Source organism: Psammomys obesus, unplaced genomic scaffold (assembly GCF_907164565.1).
Source record: "Psammomys obesus unplaced genomic scaffold, mPsaObe1.curated_primary_1811, whole genome shotgun sequence".
Taxonomy (NCBI): domain Eukaryota; kingdom Metazoa; phylum Chordata; class Mammalia; order Rodentia; family Muridae; genus Psammomys; species Psammomys obesus.
This window is the reverse complement of record NW_026586383.1, coordinates 12545993-12572307: the sequence shown is the minus strand read 5'-3', so window position 1 is coordinate 12572307 and position 26315 is coordinate 12545993. Positions and strand designations below refer to the sequence as shown.

The 26315-nt window shown below is 37.8% G+C and overlaps 1 protein-coding gene and 1 long non-coding RNA gene across 2 annotated transcripts; both read right to left on the bottom strand.

The window, feature by feature from the left end:
• Nucleotides 1-5136: 5136 nt before the first annotated feature.
• Nucleotides 5137-10713, bottom strand: LOC129672351 (uncharacterized). The gene is made up of 2 exons (XR_008719490.1): nt 10239-10713; nt 5137-5976 (listed from the first exon to the last, which is right to left on the bottom strand). It is a non-coding gene; the product is annotated as an uncharacterized LOC129672351 (long non-coding RNA).
• A 14214-nt stretch (nt 10714-24927) lies between these two features.
• Nucleotides 24928-26007, bottom strand: Ccr3 (C-C motif chemokine receptor 3). Its single transcript, XM_055601797.1, has one exon. The coding sequence runs from the start codon at nt 26005-26007 to the stop codon at nt 24928-24930; it is 1080 nt and encodes a 359-aa protein (XP_055457772.1).
• Between the last annotated feature and the right edge of the window lie 308 nt (nt 26008-26315).

The window sequence follows — 26315 nt, the reverse complement described above, 5'->3', positions numbered from 1 at the left end:
GGCAGAGTCTCAAGGAGACTGAGGCAGTCTAGAACAAAGAAAGAATACTCTTGACAAAGAAAGAATACTCAGTGAATGAGTCCTTTGCTCTGCTGTGAGGCAGGAGGAGTAATCACTGGTAGAGAACTAATCATTGCAGTTTGTCTTTCCTCCACTACAAAGATAGCTCTGCAAATATAACACTGAATTAGGTGGTCAAGTAGTGTAGATAGTGATAAGCTTTTTTAAAAAAACACATATTTGTTTTCCCTTTATGTCATTTAAAAAAGTGTGCTGGAGCAAAGTTATATTCTAATCAATCTCTCATAACTTGCCTTACTAGAGGTGCCATTCTAAAGGATGCCAACTATCTGTGGCAAGAAACTTGATTTCTTACTCAAAAGCATGATTTTTCATAGCAGCCTATGTAGTTACTTACCTTCTTCAAAATTGTAAGAGCTCTATAACATATACTGTTGGTCATCTTACTGCCAGTCTTTCCCCCTTGCAAACCTCCAAATGATTACTTTTTATATTAATGTTTCTCTTGCCTACTTTTCATACAAAAATATTGAAAGCATGCTATAATAAAATGTTTTTTTCTTATACAACTTTCTGAGTTCTTTCATTGTGGCTATTGACTTTCATATATTCCATAAGTCTTCCTACAAGTGAATCATATGTAGAGGGGGTGAGCCAAAATTGGTCACCTGCAACCAGTGAACAAAAGGGAAATTTTACCAATAGGTTTCATTCACAACAATAAAAAAAAATAACAAGAGACAAGATAAGTACTGGGAGAAACAGGAATACTCATTTGTGCAAGCAGTATTTCAGACATCTCCATTACTCATATAATGTTTCCCTTTCTTTTGGCTACCATTATCCTGGGTGGCATCTTTGGAAAATGGCCCAATCTGTCATTCTTTAGCCATCTCTGTGTGTAGGACTGTAGCAGTTTCCGCTAACGCTTGCTTTTGAATGATCTTATATAAATGGATCTTACTTCCAAAATTATTATATGTACTTTCCTAGAACCATCATCTTGCTGTCTAAGAAACTGATGGGGATTGGTGGTACACTCTGTTTTCAATTAAGTAGCACATTTTAGGTTCACTTAGAGAAGTATTTTCATTTGGACACAATCCTTAAATTAGAAGATCCTAGGGATGTATGGACAGGAAGACAGTGGATTGTCAGATATAAACCCAAATTGGCCAACCTCCTCTGCATCCCTCCTTCCATTTCTATCTCAGAATCCCCAATCTATGTTTCCCACTGTGGAGACTAGATCATCTCAACCTTTAAGATTTTGTTTCAGAGCGCAACTTGGCTAGACACTTGTATAATTTTCTAAAATAGTCTATCGATATTTTAGACACATAAAAAATGTAATAGCAGTGTGCCATCAAGTTTCTAATAAGACTCTCAGAAATACCTACATTCTTTGAATTAAGTACACAGCTGCTGCTTTCTTTTTTTCTGTTTTAATTCTTCATAAATCATAAAGTACAAAATAACAGTGACAAGTATCTAGCTTAGCAATAGTTTATGTATGAATTTGGCACCATGCAAAATGGGATTGGTAGTTGAAAGCATCTGGTTTGGGCTTTAGTGTTGACCTTGCCTTTTGGAAAACCAAATATCCAGGTGCCTACATCAATGTCTCTTTGAGATTTTTAAACTTTTGTGATATCAGGAGCCCTGTGATTGTGAAGGTTGTCATCATATAAGCACATAAAACATAAGTGCAGGCTTATTATAATGTTAAATGAGCAATTCCAAATATAACTAAACATTTATGTGTAACATAAGTGAAAATCCCTCTTTGTTCCTCACATGTTTAAAATCAATTAACCATTAAACTATAAATATATATTTAAAACTGTAAGACAAAATGCTGCAACAGTAATGATAAGATGTTAATTTTATGTACAAAATGGGATTTTTCGAATGGTAAAATAATTAGAAATAAGTTTGAAGTTAAGGTAGAAAATGCTAAGAGACAACACATGGTGGAGTCCTTGCCTAGTGTATTTAAAGCTCTTAGTTTGATTTCTACCATAACAAAATAAATATATAGGAATATAAAAACTCAGTATAGTAATAATATGTATAAAGAAGTAAGGGGCCAGAGAAGAGGAAATCCTAAAATATATTTTATGTCACAAATTAAACTTTGAAACAAGTTTATAGAATATTTTACAGATACAATCTTTGCTTTTAAAAGACAACTTAGAACATAGAAGCTAAAATTTCAGTGAAAATTCTGTCAAAAACATTGCCAGAGTTGCCAATAATCTTCAGAAGTCAGACTTTGAGTTATGTTCAGGCTATGAATTACAGGTTTAATGATCCATATGGGAAACATTTGACTCTGAGTCATGAGACATCAGTGTTTACTAGAAATGCTGAGTGTACCTGTTTTCTGTCATGCACCTGACATCTAGATATTAAAAAACAACTGGGTATCTCCTTGTGCTATTTGTGTGACAGCATGCTGGAATAACACCAATTTTATAATGCCCGACTTCTCTGCTGGTGGTAAGACATATGGGTCTCAAGTAGAGACATAATGAATCTAAAGAAGAAATAGTCACTAAGTGGAAAAACAACAAAATAAAATATTATGCAATTGTCACGTCTATTAGGAAACACAAAGTAAAACTGTGACTAATGCAGGGGTCTCAAAGTTGCAATGTTTTGTTCTAATCTTCATCTGTGTTATCAGTTGGTGGGAACAACTTGGCAGAATATGGCAGAATCTTTTGTTGTAAGCAAAATGTAACTGTGCATTGTGTAATAAGAGAAATAATAATGTAATAAATAGTAATAGTAACAATAATGTAATAATAATAATAATGTTAACCACATTGCTGCCTGATCAATTATTAGATTCAAGGCTTGAGAACAAACTTTACTCAGAAATGATTTTGGAAACTCAAGTATATGTAAATGTATTAGAAATGGGTTTGGTTCACAAGAAGGCATATACCCAGTGGAGGTTCATGCCCAGAATCCATCAGGATTATAATCCTCAGGTAGCAAAGGTAAAAGGCAGGGAAATAAAACAATAAAGGAAAACAAGCCAGAGATGCACCTTGTGATATCTCTCCAGACTTGCTAACAAGCTATGAGGTGCTTCTCAGGACCTAGAGGGTGCATGGAGGGTAAACATTTCTCCATCAGCTCTTTCTTCCTTCTAAGAAAAGCTTTGCCCTACTGAACAGCCATTCCTCAGAAAGGCCAGCTCTGTGGGTGAGAAGTGTTGAGGAGTCCTGAGACAGGCTGTATGAGGCACGAACCAGGCCTAGGCTGGGTATCTTTGAATATCAGGTATATGAGGCTAACTGGATCCCAGTGGGGAGGCCAACAATTGGTCATGGTGCCATAACATGACCCAAAAATCTCTAAAAATACCCCAAAATCTTCTTCAGGCTGTGCCCAATGAGGTTGCATCATCACAAGTGATGCTATCTTTAATTCCAGGAGCTGAAGAACAGAGAACCTGTTACCTTAGCTGATGATCACAGAGATAAAGTGTAATAACTTTTTAACAGTTTCACCATGAACATGTACCTATGATACAGCAAACACCAAATCTAACTCCCAACCAACCTCAGTTGGAAACAAAGGACTTCTTAGCACCCTTCACTTGCCAAAAAGTGACCACAGAGAATGTCAAATATTGGCAGAGTAGATGAGTGATTGTGTCTTAACTGTGATATCAAATGTAAAACTCAGAGTATTCACTGTCAATGATATATTTACAACTCAAAAGTACATTTTAAAATAAATCTTCAGAGTATCCTTACTTCCTAGCAATTTTTCTTTATAATGAAGGCAAATCTCTGCTGTGACCAGGTGGTTTGTTTGTATTTTTTAGCTAACATTGAGCCACTAAGCATTTGCCTCACCTATGTAGTGAGCTGTCCTCTAATATTGTTTTAATAACCTAGTATTACTTTGGTGATACACTGAACAAAGCTTGTTCTTTGTTTGGGTTTTCCCATCTCGTAACTTCCAGGGTATTCTATGCAGTAAAGAATTCTACTTGTCACCACTCTCTCCTACTGTTATTTCCCTTTTGCTTTTATTCCCTGATATGATAACATAATATTTTAAAGTTGTTCTCTATAAAAATGATAATACTGCTTAAGAAAGAAATTTTAAAGAACGACAGCTGTTCTCTACCTGCCTACTCTGCTAGGCAGCCACTTTTCTGTTTATCTACTGCTGTTCTGGTGTATGCCAAATGTGGTAAATAATAGTGAGGTTCACTTTAACCAGTACTTATTGACTTCCTGTCCTTGTAGTGTTAAACTCATCATACTTCCTACCCTTCCCCACATCCTCTCAATACTGTTATTTGACAGTTTCTGGTTAATCACTAATTTTAGTTCATGCTATTGCAACTGCATAAATATCAAGCTCTTTGACTTGCTGTTTCACGTTCTTTAATGGTAGACTTTCCCTCATATTTAATTAGCTTCTATTTTCATATTTACCACAAAATTTCTAAATTTCTCTAGTTTAATCTGTCATGGACCCACAACAACCTTTCAAAATACTCAAAATTTCTACTTTCTTGTTTTCCCTGACTGGTTGTTCAGAAGCCTTGGATGCCCCTTTGCCACCCTTATGTTTGGAAAAACAAAGTAATAACAACAGCAACAAAAAACATGACCTCTATTCTGCTGAAGTATATATTTTGTCTCTTCCAGAGAAAATATAATTTGGAGGTAAATTTGAAATCCTTACATTGTATATACATTCATGGTCTGTTCATAATTCTAATAATTTGGCTCTGAGAGTAACACTGTTACTCTCAGAGGATGCCATGTTGCCATCCTTTACCATCCAAAGTAGTATTGAAAAATCCAGTGATATATCTCTGACTATGTCTTCTAATGTCTGTCTTTTTCTCTTAACAGCTTTTACCAGTTCTGAGGGAGCTAGCTCAATGCTCATTGTACTTGCCAGGCATCAGGAGCCTATTCATTATGAAGACCTTTGACTATGTTCTGTTCTGGAGACTTTCCCTGAAGTACTCCTCCTACTGCTTTCTTGTCACTGGCCAGCAGTGACACCTGAATACCACCTGAGAGAGGGCTGGGAGAAAGAGAGACAGGGTGACACAGAGAAGGACACCAAGTCTACATGCTGATTCAGGTGTTGATTTAATGGACGTCAGGTTAACACTTAAGTAGGCAAAAAAGTACAAGCACGTAGGAGCTTTACTTGGTCAAAACATAAGAGAGCTCACTCAAGGTTACACAGAGCCTGGTTACTATGGTTGCACAGAGTTTCTCGGGATCAGAGCAGTCTGCTGTAGGAACACCAAGGTCAGTTTATGAGAAACTGGACTTTGGAAAATAGCCAAAGCCAAGAGGCCGAATTCCACTGCTCAGATGCCATTAACTCCAAATTTGTCATTAACTCCAAAAGGCTGCCACAATTCCTCCCTTTCAAATTAAAACAAAGGGACCGTGCCTGTCTTAGGTGGGGGTGATTCCCAATAAATATTTTACTCGTCATGGGCGAATCCCACTTATAGGGGGATTTTCGTGTCTTAGGTTGATAAATATTCGATCACCCAGAACCGGTCATTGACTAACCGGCTCATCACACAGAAAAGGAGAGGTTAAAGCTAACGTTTGAGCTGGGCAAGCCAAGCCCCTACTTGGGGGGAGGGAGTCACAGCATGCTGCTGTTTCAATGGCATTAAATCTAGCTTGGTGCTGTTGAGCTAAGTGAACACATCTGGCAATGACAAAGATGAATAGTACCAGACCAGCTAAACAAAGGTGTGCTAACATGTACAGGGAGAACAAGAGGGGATTGGGTACTAAGGCCTAAAAGTGTAATTTAGCCTTCACTGGATGAATCAGCTGCAGCAGGATCAGCAATATTGTCACTTGGAGAATGATCTTGTTCCTTGAAGTAATCCACTTGTTGCACCAGTCTCTCTGGCAGCCACCAAGCAGCATCTTTAACCTGCAAAAAAACACAAACATATCCTCACCCCCAAATTAAAATGGGGTCGGGTCCATGACATGTATTATTCAAGGGGTCCTTCCATTTTAGGGTGCCAAAAATGGTTAGCTGCAGATTTGTCATGTTTGTTCAAAGTTAAAAAACTTAAATTGAGCTCTGGATGAACAAGGAGGACATAATTCCCCCTTTTTTGTCTTTTGTAAATATATCTTAATGGTGGCATGGGCATGTTTAACCATGCCTTGGCCCATAGGATTATAAGGAATACCTGTTACATGCTTAATATTTAATTTTTTACAAAAAAATTGAAAGGGCTTGTTGGTATAAGCTGTTCCATTATCAGTCTTAATTTTGTGTGGCATGCCAAGAACAGCAAATGTATCCAAACAATGATCTATAATATGGCATGCAGCTTCTCTAGAATGCAAGGTAGCAAAAATAAATCTTGTACAGGTATTAATTGTTACATGAATAAATTTTAATTTTTTAAATTTTATAGAATGAGTCACATCCATTTGCTATAGCTGACCTGGGGTCAGCTCTCGGGGGTTAACCCCAAGATAGGTACTGGACAGAAAACATCACAATTGTTATAATTTTTTTTGGCTTGTTTTTTGGTAAGGCCATAAGTTAAATGTAAGGAGTGACTATTAAGATGATGTAATTTATGGGCCAATTGAGATTTTTGTATAGGTGTTTCTTGAGCTAAGGTTATTAAGGCTTTATCAATAGTCTGGTTACCTAAAGCAAGAGGTCCAGGATGACCAGAATGGGCTCTAACATGAATAATAGCAAAAGGATTATGATGAGCCTGAATAAGTCCTTGAATCTGAGCAAACATTTGACTAGCCCAAGTGGTAGAAAGAATATGGCTTGCTGTTTTAGCTTAGGAATATCTTGAGCAATATAAGCACCATCAGTAAACAAATTAAAAGGCTCAGAAAAATGTTGTAAAACTGCATGGATAGCCATCAATTTTGCAAGTTGAGCAGATAACCCTGGAACTTGAAAAATAACTTTTTGTCTACTAACAGTATAGCCAGCTTTTTCTTTAGCATTACCATCAGAAAAAATGGAACAAGCATTTTAAAGGTTTATTTTTAACTATGATAGGAAAAACAACCCTATGTAAAGTAAAAATTGAATAATCTTATTGGAAGGGTAATGATTATCTAGTTGTAGCCAAAGAAAGTAACCATTTATCTGAATTGGCATAAAGCCAATTAGTATAATATGGTATAATAATCTTGGAAGGCTCAATTCCAAAGTAAGCCCTTGCCTGGGTGCATCCCAACACAATGACGTGGGTAATAGCCTCATAATAAGGCAAAATAACTTTATTGGGACTAGCTGACAAGGGGATCCACAATAGAGGATTAGATTGCCATAACAATCCAGTAGGAGTTGACTGTGTTTGAAATACAAGCAATAGGAGAGGACTATCTGGATCCCAATGTGTTACAAATTGATTTTTTAAAGCCTTTATTATTATTAATAATGTATCTTGAGCCTCTGGAGTCAATTTTTGGGAGGAGGTAGGAACTAAATCCCCATTAAGAACATTAAACAATGGCATAAGTTGTCCAGTAGTTAATTTTAGATACGGCCTAAGCCAATTTATATCTCCCAATAATTTTTAAAAATCATTAAGAGTCTTTAAATTTTTTTTAATTTGTACTTTCTGATGTTTAATAGCCAGAGGAAATAAATTAAAACCTAAATAAATATAAGGATCTCTAGTTTGTACCTTTTTTGGAGTAATTTTTAAACCTACTTGGGACAAAGCCTTAAATAGATCTGTATAGCAAGCCATAACATCTTGAGCTATGGGAGAGGCTAATAAAATATCACCCATATAATGAATGATATAAATAGAAGGCCATTTTTTTCCGTACTGGACTAATAGCATTAGCTACAAATTGTTGACATAAAGTAGAACTATTTGCCATGCTCTGTAGCAGCATACTCCAATGATAACGTTTCATAGGTTTCTTAAAATAATAGAAGGGAGACTAAAAGCAAATCTATGGCAATCCTCAGGATGCAAAGGAATGGAAAAAAAAAACAGTCTTTTAAATCTAAAATAATCTTGTAAGTGTTTTGAGAAATCCTACTAGGTGATGGGAGTCCTGGTTGCAATGTTTTCATAATTATTATAGTCTCATTTTTAAAAATCTTGTAATAATTTAAATTTATTAGATTTTTTAATTATAAATATGGGCGTGTTCCATGGTGAGTTAGAGGAAACTATATGCCCTATAATGGTTAACAATGATCTGAATATAACCCTGTATAATCCTGGGCTAATATGGAGCTGCAGTCCTTTTTTTTTTTTTTTTCTTTAAAAGAGCATGAGCAAACATTTTGCATTGAAGAATCTCCAGCCTTTTTAAATGATGAGCAACATATTTTATAGTTTTTTTTTCCTGATATAACACATTGTAATAACTGGAGTTTTTTTTTTAATTGGCTCAAACAGCATGGCTTGATTTTTACTTTGTAAAATTAATAAAATAAATACCAAGGTCTTTTGACCTCCCCCAAAGGGTTGAGAAACTGTTTCAAGTTCTTTGTTAGACTGCCCAATGGTTATTATTTTAAAATACCTGATAAATTTTAAAATGTTTTATAGAATTTAACTCCGATGGTCCAGGACTAAACTCAGAGGTGCTGATTTAAACTGTCTCATGTCCAAAAATATTAGTATCGTTAGTCCAGGTCTACAGATAAACATACATACAGAGGTAAACATACACACATATACATACATAAGGAACATAGAAATCCGACATTGCCACCTTGGAGTAACCAGAATACCCAAATACCAGGACTTGACCGGCCCCTACCAGACACAAGTCCCACAGATTCCAGAAGGAGTGGACCCCCTCATGGGCCCCCTCTCCAGGAACTGGAGCGTCCTCCAGATTCCCTCGACCAAATTGGAAACTCTCCGAGCTTCCCCAGACCTCGAGAGCAAACCGAAACCAGAAACCAAAACATGCAGCCGGCAGACAAAAACAAACAAACAAACAAACAAAAAAACAAAGACAAAGACAAGAAACAACCACGATACCTGCTTTTTAAACATTTAAATATATATTTTTTAAACCTGTTTTTGCAATATTAAAACAAAGCATCCTCTTTAGGAGTGAAATCATAAAGCATGATAATTTTAAAAGTTAAAACCAAACTTCAAAATTTACCAGTGCAAACAATCCAATTTTTTAAAACCAACACCAATTTAAAATGAGACTTGTCTTTTCAGTCTAAAAGGAAACAAAGTTTGTGTTAACTAAGAGGTTTTATAATAATTTTTAACCCATATCATATAGCAAAGATGACAGAATTATATCATATGGTTGCCTTTTAAACATATGTGTTTACAGACCTCATAAACATATATATATATATATATATATATATATATATATTAAACTACAGTTTGAATACAACTTTAAAAATATATTTAATTACTTTTGATCTATAACCTAGATATATATTAACCGTTTAAGATGACCATATATTTAAACAGACAAATAAAACTCTTTTTACTGGATTTAGCCGTAATTTTAAGTATGATAGTCAAGAGCGGCCCAATATCAGCACAAAGTGTAATATAACCAGTTAAGTTTGCTTTAGTTCGATAGGGCCTGATAGCTGTTTTACAGGCTGAATTAACATTCTCAAAAGCCAACTGTTGCACAAAAGGAAGTCCACTCTGAGTGAATACTCTCCTTTGTGTTATATTAAAATTATTATTATTCATTACTATTATTATTATAAATATTTAATAATTGAACCTATTCTCTTTTTAACTGAATTTTCTCTCAGAGAACAGTTACATCTTCCTGCAGGTGATCCGGTGCCACCCACAACCATGGGGGTCGGGGGGAGGGCTCAGGAGGCCAGTCTGAATTATGAGACTTGGCAGCTTTTTTCTTTGACTCCGTTTCATCTTCACTATCTAGCTCCTAAATTATTTTCTGTTCTCAAATTACACAAATCTGTTTGAGATCCTTTATGGACATTTGAAATAACAGAAGTACGTTTTTTTTGTTTGTTTGTTTGTTTGTTTGTTTTTTTTTTTTTTTTTTTTTTTTGCCTGTTTGGCTGCTTTAATTTTTCCAAGCAACTCTTTAGTTTTACAAAGTAAAGGGATTAGGGAGTTTTATTCTAATTCTCTGTGTCTTAAAAATATATTTAAGGGATCTGATAGATCCCATCTTACTAGTTCCCTGCCCCTGGCGGCCACCCAACTTTACCTTAGTCAGTTGCTTTGCGCGCGCTCCTGTGGTCCATATAACTTGCCTCAGCTGGTCCTCTGTCTCAGGTTCCCGGGGTTTCTGCTCCATCTGTCACTGGCCGGCAGTGACACCTGAATACTACCTGAGAGAGGGCTGGGAGAGAGAGAGACAGGGCGACACAGAGGACACCAAGTCTACATGCTGATCCAGGTGTCGATTTAATGGGCGTCAGGTTAACACTTAAGTAGGCAAAAAAGTACAAGCACGTAGGAGCTTTACTTGGTCAAAACATAGGAGAGCTCACTCAAGGTTACACAGAGCCTGCTGTCTGGTTACTATGGTTGCACAGAGTTTCTCGGGATCAGAGCAGTCTGCTGTAGGAACACCAAGGTCAGTTTATGAGAAACTGGACTTTGGAAAATAGCCAAAGCCAAGAGGCCGAATTCCACTGCTCAGATGCCATTAACTCCAAATTTGTCATTAACTCCAAAAGGCTGCCACACTTTCTGACAACACCCTTGCCAAAATTATTTTTGATATTTCAAGCTTCTTAGTCAAAAATTTTAAACCATCTAATTTTATGACCACTAATTTTTCTTTTATCTCCTTGTAGACATTTTTCTAAAAATGACAATATTACACAATGGTTAGACATGGGCCGTGATGCCAGATCCTAGCTTTAAATTCCATTGCATGCCTGAAGGTGGAATAATACTAGGCTCCCTTCCAGAAGAAAGAATTCTTAGGGTGTTACTAGACTCCAGGAAGACTATTTGACTTTATATGGGTCACCAGGTTACCATAACACTCAATTGTTTGTTATGGACTGACAACCTTCTGACCTACTTTACAAAACAAAACAAAACAAGTCAAACATCAAGACTCATAGAGGAAAATAGTACATATAGAATTAAATTAATAAAGCTTGTGTAGGCACTCCGGAAGACTGTTCATGCCAGCCAACTTTAGCCTTGATCCCAACATCCTGCCATCCTCAGGTTCATATGTTTACAGAAAGTTTACCGGAATGATCTGCCTGAGGATGTACTCATTCTTTCCTAGACTAAGAGCTGTGTTCTTTGCCTTTGTCAGCTTCTTCTTTTTTTTTTTTTTTAAGATTTATTCATTTATTTATTTATTTTATGTAGATGAATACTCTTTCTGCATGTATACCTGCATGCCAGAAGAGGGCACCAAATTCCAGTATAGATGGTTGTGAGCCACCATGTGGTTGCTAGGAATTGAACTCAGGACCTTTCCAAGAGCAGTGATCTTAACCACTAGGCCATCTCTCTAGCCCTATGCCTCTTTGTCAGCTTCTTGTAGATTATCATTCACAGCTCTGCTCAGGGACAGCCCATAAGAACAATAGAAAAGAAATCAAATAAATACGGTTGTTTTAAACCAATGCTTATAAACATTGTTATGCAACCATGGATTACACTATTCCATCTCCAGTCCTTAGCTTTGAGAGGCCTAAGAGAGTCTTCTAAGGCCCTAAATCATCAGAACTTATTATCATCCCTAAAATAGGGGGCTGGTATTTCCTCTGGATTTGACATTGTCAGCCATGTATTCATCAACACATTCAGGATTTTTTTTTTTTTTTTTTTACTTCTTCCCAGATTCACTCAGCAAAGTCCTGAGAACAATGTGACCCAAGACAGCATCCTATTGGATGTTGAAATAGTGAGGTCTCTGCAGACCTGAATGATGTAAATCATCCAAAATATCTTAGTCCTGCCACAAGACAGCAAAGTACTCTCCAGAGCTATAGATGTAGCCTGGTAGCAGAAAAGCTGCTTAGTATGTGCAAGGCCCCGAATTCAGTGAAATTACAGATGGAAAGGAAAGGAGTGAGGGAAGAAAGAAGGAAGCATAGGAGGGAGGTAGAGAGGGAGAAAGGAAAGAAAGAAGGAAGGAAGGAAAGAAGAAAGGAAGGAAAGAAGAAAAAAAAAGAAAAGGAAAGGAAAAACAAGAAAAGTCTTTCCCAGCAGTAGAAAGCAAGCTGCTTTTTCAGGTGGCCTTCTACAAACACCCAATGCATTAAAAAAGAATTCCCTATTAGAGGCCCACAAACTCTAGCCCCATAAGAACCTTTGTGAGGATACGCTCTGCCCCTTCATTGATACCTCATCTACAGTTGTTTTCTCATCATAATCACAGAGGTCAGTAATAATAACAGAAACCACCTGACTTGAAACTCTGAAATATTTAATGCCTGACATGTTAAGAAAAAGTTTTCCACTGCTCACTTAGATTAAGTGAGCACCAACCACCATAACTGTAACCATATACTTTATCAAGAAAAGCAATGTAAACAAGCATACAGTTAAGCCAGCCTTGGATTCAGTTGCACTATCCACTTTTCTCTAAGAGTAAGAACAGTTCTCTTGTTTTATTTTGACTAGTTTGCCTTAACAGCCACATTTGACTATTAAATGGAAGTATGGTGGGAATCAAGGTATCTGTGTCCTTCTGTGATAAGACACTAGCATTTTTTGTTTTCCTCATAAGACAAAGCAGTAGTTTAGGTCTTCTACATCTTCTTTTAAATAGCCCCCTCCTAATCCTTCCCTTCTAACAGTACTCTCTATTCTAAAGCCACTATGGAATGTAGCCCAGTGTGAGGACATCCATTCTCACACTGCTTGGGGACTGGTGGGCTCAAAGCCAGATTCAGTTTACAATGGTATAAAGTTCCATCAAAACTCTATCACTTGGTACTCGAGAATGCCAGCCCTAAGACTGACCAAATAATTTCCTGCATCTTTTAGAATTACTATAATTTATACCTGGCATCTGGCATCCAGTCAGCTCTCAGATTTGTGGTTGTGTCTTTTTTAATGTAAATTTTTAGTTAAAATACAAAATAATGGGTTTCACTGTAAGAAACATATTTAACATTGTATCTTCCTTTTGCTGATCTCAGTTCCCCCTTGTACCACCTCCACTCAAGAGAGTATGTATGTTAAATAATTATTTTGTACAAGAGAAAACATTCAATATTTTGTCTTTCTTTATTTCATTACCTTCTCTTGTCCTTCCCTTCCTCCTTCCTTTAGATCTTTTTCTTCCCTGTCATGGTTTCCATAGTGCTTTCATGTCCTATGTGTGTATATATTTATATAATATGTATTATATTTGAATCTAGATTCTGCATATGAGAAAAAAAACCATGAATTTTTGTCTACCTTAAACATGTTTTACTTAACATCTATTTTTTTGCAAATAATACTACACCATTCTACTTTATGCATGAGAACCACATTATGTATCTGAATCACATTTTCTCTTTCTATTCAATTGTTGAAATACATCCATTTCCAATGAGCATTAGTTCCTTTTATATTGGATTTGGTGGTCTTACTGTGTTTCATTGCTTGTTTTCTTTTAATTTTTGTTGCGATATTATCTGTATGCTATGTTTTCTTGGGTGAAGTTGTTTTCATTGGATTAGAGTTTTTCTTCTAGTATCCTCTGTAGGGCTGGTTTGCTGTGTAGATATTGCATAAATTTAGTTTTGTCATGTAATGTTTTGTTTTCTCCATCTATGTTGATTGAAAGCTTTGCAGGGTATAGTAGTCTGGGTTGGCATCTGTGGTCTCTTAGAGTCTGCATGACACTGCCCAGGCCCTTCTAGCTTTCATAGTTTCTGATGAGAAGTCCGGTGTGATTCTGATAGGTCTACCTTCATATGTTACTTGACCTTTTTCCCTTATTGCTTTTAGTATCTTTTCTTTGTTCTATAGATTTAGTGTTTTGACTATGATGTGAGGTGATGTGTTTCTTTTCTGGTCTAGTCTATTTGGTGTTCTGTAGGCCTCTTGTATATTTATGGACATCTCTTTCTTTAAGTTGAGAAAATTTTCTTCTATGATTTTCTTGAAAATATTTTGTGGACCTTGGAGCCTTAAATCTTCTTTTTTCTCTATTCCTATTATTCTTAGATTTTTGTCTTTTCATGGCATCCTTGATTTCTTGGATATTTTGTATTTGGGACTTTTCTGATTTTACTTTTTCTTTGAGAGAAATATCAATTTCTGCAAGTGTATTTTCAGCTCCAGAGATTCTCTCTTCCATCTCTTGTATTCTGTTGGTGACGCTTACCTTTGCGGTTCCTGATCTTTTCTCCAAGTTCAACATCAATGGACTCAACTCTTCAATAAAAAGACACAGACTAACAGAATGGGTGCTGAAATAGGATCCAACATTCTGTTGCATTCAAGAAACACACCTCTGCAACAAAGATAAACACTACCTCAGAGTAAAGGGCTAGAAAAATATCTTTCAAGCAAACGGTCCCAGAAAACAAGCTGGGGTAGCTATCCTAATATCTAATAAAATAGACTTTCAACCAAAGTTAATCAAAAAAGATAAGGAGGGACACTACATCCTCATCAAAGGAAAAATCCACCAAGAGAACATCACAATTCTGAACGTTTATGCCCCAAATACAAGAGCACCTACATTGATAAATGAAACATTATTAAAACCTAAATCACACATCGATTCTAATACCTTAATAGTGGGAGGCTTCAACACTCCACTTTAACCAAGGGACAGATCATCTAGACAGAAGCCTAATAAGGAAATAAAGGCACTTACAGAGGTCCTAAATCAAATGGACCTAATAGACGTCTACAGAACTTTCCACCCAAACTCAAAAGAGTATACCTTTTTTTCAGCACCTCATGGAACCTTTTCCAAAATAGACGATATAGCTGTTCACAAAGCAAGCCTCAACAGATACAAGAAGATTGAAATAATCCCCTGTATTCTATCTGACCTGGACCTCAACAACAATGAAATTAGAAAAAAAGCCTACAAGCACATGGAAACTGAGCAACTTGCTGCTCAATGACAGCTGGGTTAAGGAAGAAATAAGGAAAGAAATTAAAGACTTCCTAGAATTCAATAAAAATGAAGGTACAATATACCCTAACTTATGGGACATAATGAAAGCAGTGCTCACAGGAAAATTCATAGCACTAAGTGCCTTTAAGAAGAAATTTGTGACATCTCACAAATTTATGCAACTTAATGGCCCAACTGAAAGCCCTAGGAAAAAAAAGAAGCAAATACACCCAAGAGGAGCAGACAGCTGGAAATAATCAAACTCAGGGCTGAAATCAATCAATTAGAAACAAATAAAACTATTCAAAGAATCAATGAAACCAAGAGCTGGTTCTTTGAGAAAATCAACACAAACATTTAGCCAAACTAACTAAAAGTTAGAGAGAAACTATCCAAATCAGAAAAATCAGAAATGAAAAGGGAGACATAACTACAGACACTGAGGAAATCCAAACAATCATTAGGTCGTACTACAAAAGCCTATACGCCACAAAATTCAAAAATCTAAAAGAAATGGACAATTTTTCTTGATAGATTCCATCTACTAAAATTAAGTCAAGATCAGGTAGAAAGACTGAATAGTCCTATATCCCCTAAGGAAATAGAAGCAGTAATCAACAGTCTATCTTTAAAAAAAAAAAAAAGCCCTGGGCTAGATGGATTCAGTGCAGAATTCTACCAGACCTTCAAAGAAGTGCTAACTCCAATTCTCTCCAAACTATTCCACAAAATTGAAACAGTAGAAACATTACCAAACTCATTCTATAAAGCCACAGTCACCATGATACCTAAACCACACAAAGACCCAACAAAAAAAGAGAACTTCAGACCTATCTCTCTTATGAACATTGATGCAAAAATACTTAATAAAATACTTGCAAACAGAATCCAAGAACACATAAAAGATATCATCCACCATGACCAAGTAGGCTTCATCCCAGGCATACAAAGGTGGTTCAACATATGGAAATCCATCAATGTAATCCACCGCATAAACAAACGGAAGGAGAAAAACCACATGATCATCTCCTTAGATGCCGAAAAAGCATTTGACAAAGTCCAACACTCTTTCATGTTTAAAGTCTTGGAGAGATCAGGGATACAAGGCACATACCTAAACATGGTAAAGGCAATATACAGCAAGCCTATAGCCAACATCAAACTCAATGAAGAGAAACTTAAATCAATCCCACTGAAATCAGGGACAAGACAAGACTGCCCACTCTTTCCATATCTCTTCAACATAGTACTTGAAATCCTAGCTAAAGCAATAAGACAACTAAAGGAGATCAAGGGGATACAAATCGGAAAGGAAGAGTTCAAAATGTCACTATTCACAGATGATATGATAGTATACATGAGCGACCCCAAAAATTCAACCAGAGAACTCCTTCAGCTGAGAAACACCTTCAGCAAAGTGGCAGGATACAAAATCAACTAAAAAAAATCAGAAGCCCTCCTGTATACCAAAGACAAAAGTGCTGAGAAAGAAATTAGGGAAACAACACCCTTCAGAAGAGCCACTAATAACATAAAATACCTTGGGGTGACTCTAACCAAGCAAGTGAAAGACCTGTTTGAGGAAAAACTTCAATTCTCTGAAGAAAGAAATTGAAGAAGATATCAGAAGATGGAAAGATCGCCCATGCTCAGGGATTGGTAGGATTAACATAGTGAAAATGGCCATTCTGCCAAAAGCATTCAATGCAATTCCCATCAAAATACCAACACAGCTGCTAGATGCCTTCAAGAGAAGCTAATATGCTCACTGGTTCTGATGTTCCTTATGCTCCTTAGACCGAAAAACAGAAGCTTCCTCCTCCACTCATTCTCATTCCTAACTAGGGACACAAAATTGGAGATGCAAATTGACCCATTATCTCATCTCTTGATTTTATGCATTGCAAATTTCCCATGCTGGGATTTAAAGAAAATATCACTTTTTACCAACTAATTCAACTTGTCCCTTCTCTGGAAGCTTACTGTTAACAATGTGCTCTCTAGCACTCATTCACATATTCCTTCTTCTTCTTTTTAATTGGCATAGCTTAGAGCAAGATGGAATCACCACTCTTGGATCAAACAGCCTAGTTACTCAGATGTATGCAAGCATTTCAAATGAGACATACATATAAGATTCAAATTTGATTACCAAAAATAAGAAAAAATGTGACATTTGTCTTTATGAGTCTCTGTTACATCACTCAGAATGATTGTTTCCAACTTCTCTATCCCTTTATCTATGAAATTAATTTTTTTTCTTTTTTAATTTTTATTTTATTTTTAAGGAGCAAGGTAACCATGCCTGCCAGGTGTGGCTACCTGGCAGGCGACACATGATGACATCATAGGTTGTTAGGCAACACAGAAGCAGGCTGCCTAAATACTAACACTGCATATTAAAAAATTCCATGCAAAAATGCAAATCAGAATGACTCTGAGATTATATCTTACATCCATCAGAATGGCTAAGATCAAAAACTTGAGTGACAGCTCATGCTGGCAAGGATGTGGAGCAAGGGGAACACTCCTCCATTGTTGGTGAGAGTACAAACTTGTACAACCACTTTAGAAATCAATTTGGTGGTTTTTCAGAAAATTGGGAATAGTCCTACCTCAAGTCCCAGCTATACCACTCCTGAGCATATACCTAAAATATGTGCCACCATACAACAAGGACTCTTGCTCAACTATGTTCATTGCAGCTTTATTTATAATAGCTAGAAACTGGAAACAACCTAGATGTCCCTCAGCTGAAGAATGGATAAAGGAAATATGGTACATTTACACAATGGAATACTACTCAGTTATTAAAAAATATTACATCATAAAAATTTCAGGCAAATGGATGGAACTAGAAATGATCATCCTGAGTGAGGTAACCCAGACTCAGAAAGATAAACATGATATGAACTCACTCCTAAGTGAATTTTAGCCATAAAGTACAGTATAACCATGCTACAACCCACAGACCCAAGAAAAAAGCTAAGTTACATGTAGGGTTCAAGGGAGGACTCCTGAATCTCACAGAGAAAGAGAAATAAAATAGACACCTGGGGTGGATGAGAAGGAGGGAACTGAGTGGTAAATGGGGTAGGAAGGTATCAAGTGGGGAGAGGATAGTAGAATAGAGAACTGGAATTGGTAGGGGGTATTTCTGGGACAAGCTAGAAATCTAGAATAATAGAAACTCCCAGAAATCTATGAGGGTGACTCTAGCTAAGACTTCTAGCAATAGGGGATATGAAACAGGAAATGGTCACCTCCTGTATCCAGCAAGACTTCCAGTGGAGGGATGTGGATATCAACCCAGCCACAAAACCTACAATTTTTTCTGCCTTTAAGAGAGTCAGGGATAAAGAGGGAGCAGAAAGTGAGGGAATGGTCAACCAATTACTAGTCCAACTTGAGTCCTATGCCATGAGAGCCCACCCCCAACACTATTAATAATATTCTGCTATACTTGCAGACAGTAGGCTAAAATAACTCTCATCTGAGTGGCTTTACCCAGCAGCTGATGAAAACAGATGCAGAGACCCACAACCAAACATTAGGTGGAGCTCAGGGAATCTTATGGAAGAGGGGGAGGAAGGATTTGAAAGAGCCAGAGAGGTCAAGGACACCACAAGAAAACCTCCAGAATCAACTAGCCTGGATTCATAAAAGCTGAACAGAAGGCCTATTGAGACTGAGTCACCAACTAGAGAGAGCATTCACTGGGACAGACCTAGGCCTCCTACATGTGTGTAACAGATGTACAGGTTGGTCCTCATGTGGGATTTCTAACAGCAGGAGCAGGGACTGTCTTTGAGTCTGTTGCCTGCCTCTGGATCCCTTTCCCTTAACTGGATGGCCTTGTCTAGTCTCAATAGGAGAAGATGCGCCCAGTCCTACCAGAATGTGATATGCCAAGGCAGGTTGATATCCACAGGAGCTCTCCCTTTTTCTGAGGAGAAAGGGAGGGAGTGATATGGGGAGGTCAGGTGAGAGGGAGGAACTGGGAGGAGAGGAGGGAGGGAAGAAAGTAAAATGTCCCATGCATATATTGTCAAGTCTAGGCTCCACCATCCTCAAGCAGCGGAAGATAGAATGAGGATGGACTTCACAGATGCTTGTCTTTTTTTCTGCTAGCCTCTATTCACACATATTCTCAACATATTCATTATTTTACCCTCCTGTAAGACTTCTTGGAAGAAAAATCTGAATTTTGGTTTAAGCAGAGCATTACATAGGTCAAGCTATAGCCAAACTTACCAAAGCCCTAACTCAGGGAAAAGTAGAAATTGACCCAGATTAAAAAAAAAACAAAACAAAAAACCCAAGAATTTCCTGTCTTCTGTCATTTTTTCCTGATGTCACTGTATCACAGTGGATACAAATAGCACCTCCTAGTGTTTTGCAACTCAGGTGGACAAGACAAATGTAGGCATTCTAGAGTTTCATGTTGTAATATCATCAAAAGCCCACCTTTCTGACCTATGAGCACACTCTGTGTAGGGCTGGCTGTGGCCAAGGCGCTGTCATTGGTTAGTGCCCTCTAGTGTTTTCTTATACTGTAACTGTAGTGAAAGGGGATGCTGACAAGAAAAGAACTTGATCTGAGAAAGGTTGGAGTCAATTTGTCAACACCTCTAATTAAACTTCTCCATCTGAGACCCCAGCCCACTACTTGACTCCAGCTTTTCTATGCCCATACACATGTCTGTCTATCTGTGAGAGATAGACATATATATATATATATATATATATATATATAGAGAGAGAGAGAGAGAGTTACAAAAGTTCCATCATTATTATCTGAAGTCACAAAAGAATTTCAGCCTCTGAGAAAGAGTCCAGGGTGTGCAATTTTGTTTCCTTGAAACTTGGCTGAGATCATTGTAAACATTAAGTAAATATCTACTGAATAAATAAATACATGGTAAGTGAACAAATGAATGTAAGGTCAATGACACTCTCAATTCACCGTTCTGAACAATGGGGAGCATGTCTGGTCCCTCTGCTGATAAGGGTGAGACACCTCCACCATTTCCATCTCACTTTCTCTCTACAATCTACTTTACAGAACTTGAGCTGTCAGTTCTTCCTTCTTTCTGCTTATTTAACAAAGTCTGAGCCTACTTGGGATATAAGGAGCCTAAAGATGTTCTTCCCCAATTTCTTCATTATCCAGCAGAGAGAGGACATTGGACTAAAAGAAGTGAAATACATTCTTTCAGGTCAGAGGGTGAATTTATGGCAGGAAACTTCCAATGTCCTTAGGGCTGCTGGGATAGATGTTTGGGTCTTAACATCAAAATAGAAACATAACTTTTATCTCTTAGTGTAATTCTAGGACTTTATTTATTTTTTTAATAAGAAAAGTGTTCCAGTGACTCAAAATCCCAAAGATACAAAAGGTCACCCCACTTTTCCTGTTCTTTAGCCAACTGTATTTCTCTTAAAGAGAGCCACTGGAAATAGTCTATGTTTCCTAGAGGAGATGGAATGTATGTTTAAAAGTAACAGTGTGTGTGTTTGTGTGTGTGTGTGTGTGTGTGTGTGTGTGTGTGAGTCCATATGTTGACAGCTTGGTCCCAGAATGGCACTATTGAAAGGCAGGCCTTTAGCAAGTTGGGTGTAGTGAGATGTCTTTTAGTCATTGAAAATGCCCTTCCAAAAACAACTGTGGGATCCAGTCACCTTCCTGGATTATAGTATAAGTGGTTTTCTCCAACACTGTTACCAGAGGCCCAAGTTTTAGAGCTGCTGGGTCATGACCTGGAATCTCCCGGTGTACGAGCTCAGTTTACCTCTTCTGTTTATGAATTACTGCAGACATTTCACTGTAGCAATGCAAAGGTGACCGATGTACATTTTTTTTCAGACATAGATTTCTTTTAGTGCTTTGACTTTTCCTTCATGCTTTCCCTTGGTTACCATCTGCTAACTTTACCTTTCCTCCATACTTGACTCACTTTCTAACTTACTTTCCTTGGATAGTTTTGGGGCTTCTGGCCTACCTTCTATGTATTGCCATATCTTCTTCTTTTTTAAAAAAAATATTTATTTAATCACTTTAAAACTGATCCAAGCCACCTTCCTCCTCTCCTCCCAGTCCCACCCTTATGCCCCTTCCCCTCATTCCTCCCTCTCCTTCTCAGAGAAGGGGAAGTTCCTATGGGATACCTGCCAATCCACCTGGCACCTCAAGCCACAGCAGGACTAAGTGCATCTTCTCTCACAGAGACCAGACAAGACAGCCCAGCTAGGGGAAAGGGATCCAAAGGCAAGCAACAGAGTCAGAGACAGACCCTACTCCCATTGTTATGGGACCCACATGATGACCAAGCTGCACATTTACTACATATTTGTAGGGGGTCTAGGTCCTGCCCATGCAAGCTCTTTGGCTATTGGTTCAGTGTCTGTGAGCCTCCATGGTCCCAGGTTCGTTTACTCTGTAGGTCTTCTTATGGTATCCTTGACCCCTCTGGCTCATTTAGTCTTTCCTCCCCAGTTCCATAAGAATCCCCGAGTTCTGCCTATTGTTTGGCTGTGGGTCTCTGCATGTGTTTCCATCAGCTGCTGGATGAAACCTCTCAGAAGGCAATTATGCTAGGCTCCTGTCTGCAAGCATAGCAGAGTATTATTAATAGTGTCAAGGGTTGGCTCTCTCCCATGGGGTGGGTCTCAAGTTGGGATTTGTCATTCCCTCAATCTCTGCTCCATCTTAATCCCTACACTTCTTGCAGGCAAGCCAATTTTTGAGTCAAAGGTTTTATGGATGGGTTGGTGTCGCCCTCCCTCCACTGGAAGTACAACCTTCCAGCGACTATAGGAGGTGGCGACTTCAGGCTCCATGTACCCTTATAGACTACCAGGAGCCTCCCCTGTCCCAGAGATGCTCCCCAACTGATTTTCATTCTCTCTCCAGTCCTCTTCCTTCCACTCCACCTCATGGCAGCCCCCACTTTCTCCACACCTGATCCCCACCTTTGTTAGCCCCACCCCCTCTCCCACACAGCTCTCTGCCATATATTCTTAACGCATAGGGTTGAGTGTTTCATCTCCCTGAACTACACATATTCTTCAATAGCCTTTTTTATCTTAACAAAGCTTTAGGTCCTTTGACTGAAATTCATGACCCATCCTGATCTGTCTATCCCATATTTCTTTCTATTCATGAGGTACCCTCATTCTCTTCCCATTGAATTGAGAATTCTATAAATCCTTGCTTAAATCTTTCCAAATCCTTGCTGCTATGCATAGATCAGTTCAGAAGCTCCTTCTTTCATAAAGACATTCTTTATTCAACTTATAGCCAAAAATGATCTGTCTCTTTCTGACCTAGACAATGCACAAAGTGTCTACCCCGTGGCACTGGCTTCCTTTGTTCTTTTCTTATTTGTCCTACTTGACTGAGGTCTTATGAGGACAAGATTTATGTTTTTTCTTACACACTTACACATTGAATTCCTCACTTAACCCAAAGCAGTGTTTTAACATCCCATTCTTGAATCTTAACAGGCAGGTGTTAGCTAAGCAGCTGGCAGGTTTATGTCACATTGTCTACATCCTCTCTAAAAAAGAGAAATTGTTGCACTAACTTTTCTTAAACAGACATGTACTTACTCCATATAGGGAACAAATGATAAACCAAAGCAATGATTCCACAAAAGTTCAACTTAGCAAATAAATGAGTTTATTGAGCTTATTTACAGAGCATTATTAAAGAGATACTTAAAAGAGTGAGAGTTATCTCCAAACAGCTATGCCATCACAAAGTTTCATCCCAACATGGATGATGACTTCAATCATGGAGTCACATTTTCAAGCAACTCTTCCATTCTTATAGCTCCCAAGATCATGTGCAAATTGGAACAGGGGAGAGTAATGGTTGGAATCCAAGATGAGGGTCCTGTGACCCTAGATTTCCATCTACTGTGGAGTATCAGTAGCTTTAATAGCATCACTATTGGACAATTTAGCTCTACATTGTTCTGCCTAAATAGTTGTCATGGCTACTAGACCAAGGTAATCCCTGCTTTAAAATAACCATGGGTTTATCAGGTTATACCCAGAAGAAAAGTGTCATATTACAAACACATGTTAAGTAAAAGCTTAGAACATACATCCACAAGAATCTATAAACAGAGGGAAGAAAAGGAATGAGAGAAAAGGACTTAAGCCATATCTACTCCATTTTTCCTTATTAATTTTTGTATTTCTCACAGCTTCTAGTTCAGGGCACTAAATACAGACACTCAAGAAAAGCTCAACTGAATTAACCTGATTGCTTATAAGTTCCTACTACAGTAATTGATTTCAAATGGACTAGCATATCTTATAGGCTGACCATAATAGTAGATAACCTTCCTATAAAAATCTAACAGGCCCATCTATCCCTCCCATAACATTTGTGAAATCCACAGCTTCAATTGTCTAGTCTCTGAAGGCATTATTGTTACAACAGTCATAAAAGTGTAGTCTTGGAACAAGTATCATGGTCATCACCTGGAAACCTGTTGTTGATGCTCAGCCTCACTTCAAACATGAATCAAAAGCTCTGGGATGGGGTTGTAAGTGCACATTTGGATCCAAAGAGCACCACCCAAGATTTTTAGAGTCTTTTATGCCAGAATGATAAATATTACCAGGAACATACAAATAATGATTGAAATAGAGGCAGCTTATTAAGAAAGATAAAAAGATATTCCTGAGAGTAGAAGAGGGTTAATTATCTATAAAAGGCACCCAAAGCCATGTAACATATTAATTCTTATCATTCATGAGTTATTTGTGTAGTGCCAACTTTCTCCTGTGCAATACCATGGACTTTTCTTATACATTCTCTATGTGAGACCAGGTGGAAAGGGGTTTCCAGTCTTATTTAAGTTATCTGTTAATCTTAATGACTATCTCCAAATTTTTATTCTTCTACAATAGGAGTCATTTATGCATGTGTCAAAACACCCTCCAGGTACTTATGATGCCAAGTCTAAAAGGAAATCAACTAGAGCACCACACTGGAATCCTCAGTACAGATGCCCCAGCTTACTTTTCAATGTGAAACTGGCATTTAGGAGGACAAAGTGTTTCTTCCAGTCACTAATGGGAAATATGGCAACTTGACATGAACAGGAATTCATTTGACTTTTAAGAATAGTTAAACAAGATAAGACATCCAGTCTCCTATAAGAGTAATTGTCCATATAAAAAAAATAATAATTAAGAGTAAAAATTACAATGCAGCCACTTTTGATGAGAACTGATAGACTAAGATAAGAAAGGAGAGGAGAACCTCCCCTATCAGTGGACTTGGGGAGGGGCATGCATGCAGAAAGGGGAGGGAGGGTGGGATCGGGAGGGGAGGAGGGAGAGGCTTATGGGGGGATACAAAATGAATAAAGTGTAATTAATAAAAAATTTTAAAAAAGAGTAAAAATTAAGCCATTCCTTAAGAGAAAAAACTACTTATGTTAGGAAATTAAGCAAATGCATTTTGTGAAAAATTCCACTGATGTCAAAAGATGGCTCAAGTAAAAGTTTAATATATTTTTTAAAAATTTCTTACTTTTCCTGAGTATTTAACATTTAAGTGACTTGGAACATTTTTAACACTTCAGAGACTCAAGAAAAGCTGTCATTTTCATGTTTGATGAATTGCCAACTGGCCAGTACATGACCTCTGGTAATGACCTTGTGTACATGAAGATTGCTGCAATCAGTCTAAATGTTCTCAGGTCTTTGAGAGCATCGATGCTGCATGGAACATACAAATGACTGACCTACAGGTTGCTGTGATTGATTGACTTAATGTGTTTGCTTCATCTTCCAGTCCATGTAATGTGGGCAAGTTTTCTCTGAGCAATTAAAACACCACAGAGATTTCTTGATCTCCAGTTGATGGGGAGACAGAGCTGGTTCTTTCCATTTTCTCACCAGGAAGGAATGGAATATATTTCCCCAGGTAGATTGCCACATGCCTGTGGAAAAAGAGCCGAAGATGTTTCCGGAACCTCTCTCCAACAAAGGCATAGATGATTGGATTGATGCAGCAGTGGGTGTAGGCAATCACCTCAGTCACCTGCATGGCCAGGTCCAGGTGTTTGCTCTGCTGACAGCTGTTCTCCAAAAATGTGCTGTGAAAAGCAGAGAGAAGGAGAACCAAGTTGTATGGGGTCCAAAAAATAAAAAAGACTATCATGACAACAAAAATAAGGCGGATAGCCTTGTGTTTTTTTTTATTGGGGCATCTCAGGAGAGTTTTAATGATTCCTGAGTAGCAGATAACCATAATGAGGAGAGGGAGAGCCAAACCAAAGATATTCATTCTTAGAGCATGGAAACGCTTCCAGCTGTCTTCTTCACCTTCTGGGTAACGAGGGCTGCAGAAGGATTCTCCAAAGTTGTCTTGAAACTCATAAAAGATAAATTCAGGAAATGCTGCCAGTCCTGCCAGGCACCAGGTGATGATGCTGGTGATAGTAGCAAAAGTGACTGTCCGAGCTCGAAGGGCAAACACAGCATGGACAATAGCCAGGTACCTGTCAATTGTCAGCAGAATGATGAAAAAGATCTCGCTGTATAAGGCCAGGTAATAAAACCCAGAGAGCAGTTTACACATGTGATGGCCAAAACACCACTCATTCCATATAACATAGTGAATCCAGAACGGGATGGTGAAGAGAAAAAGCAGGTCAGAAATTGCCAAGTTGAGCAGGTAGATATTAGTCATAATTTGTAGCTTCCTATACTTTATGAGGATCAACACAACCACCACGTTGCCCAGGAGGCCAATGATGAACACCAGTGAGTATAGTGGAGGCAGGAGCCATGACCCCAGTTCTTTGATGCTGATTTTTTCACAGGGTGGTGCCCACTCATAGTCATAAGGTGTGGTCCCAAAGCTTTCAACCACAGTCTTGGTTTCATTTATGAGGAAAGCCATTCCACTTGTGTCTGTGATAGAAATAACAACAATAACAAAACAATTAACTGTGTGAAACCTACCATTTGATATTCATTAAAGAAACTCAAATTATTACTGGCTATTGTAAAGGGTGTTGTTTCCCTAATTTCTTTCTCAACCCTTTTGTTTTTCGTATTTGGAAATCAATATGAGGCTTTCTCAGACAATTAGGAATAGTGCTTCCTCAAGATCCAGCTATGCTACTCCTAGGCATATATCCAAAAGATGCTCAAGTACACAACAAGGACATTTGCTCAACCATGTTCATAGCAGCTTTATTCGTAATA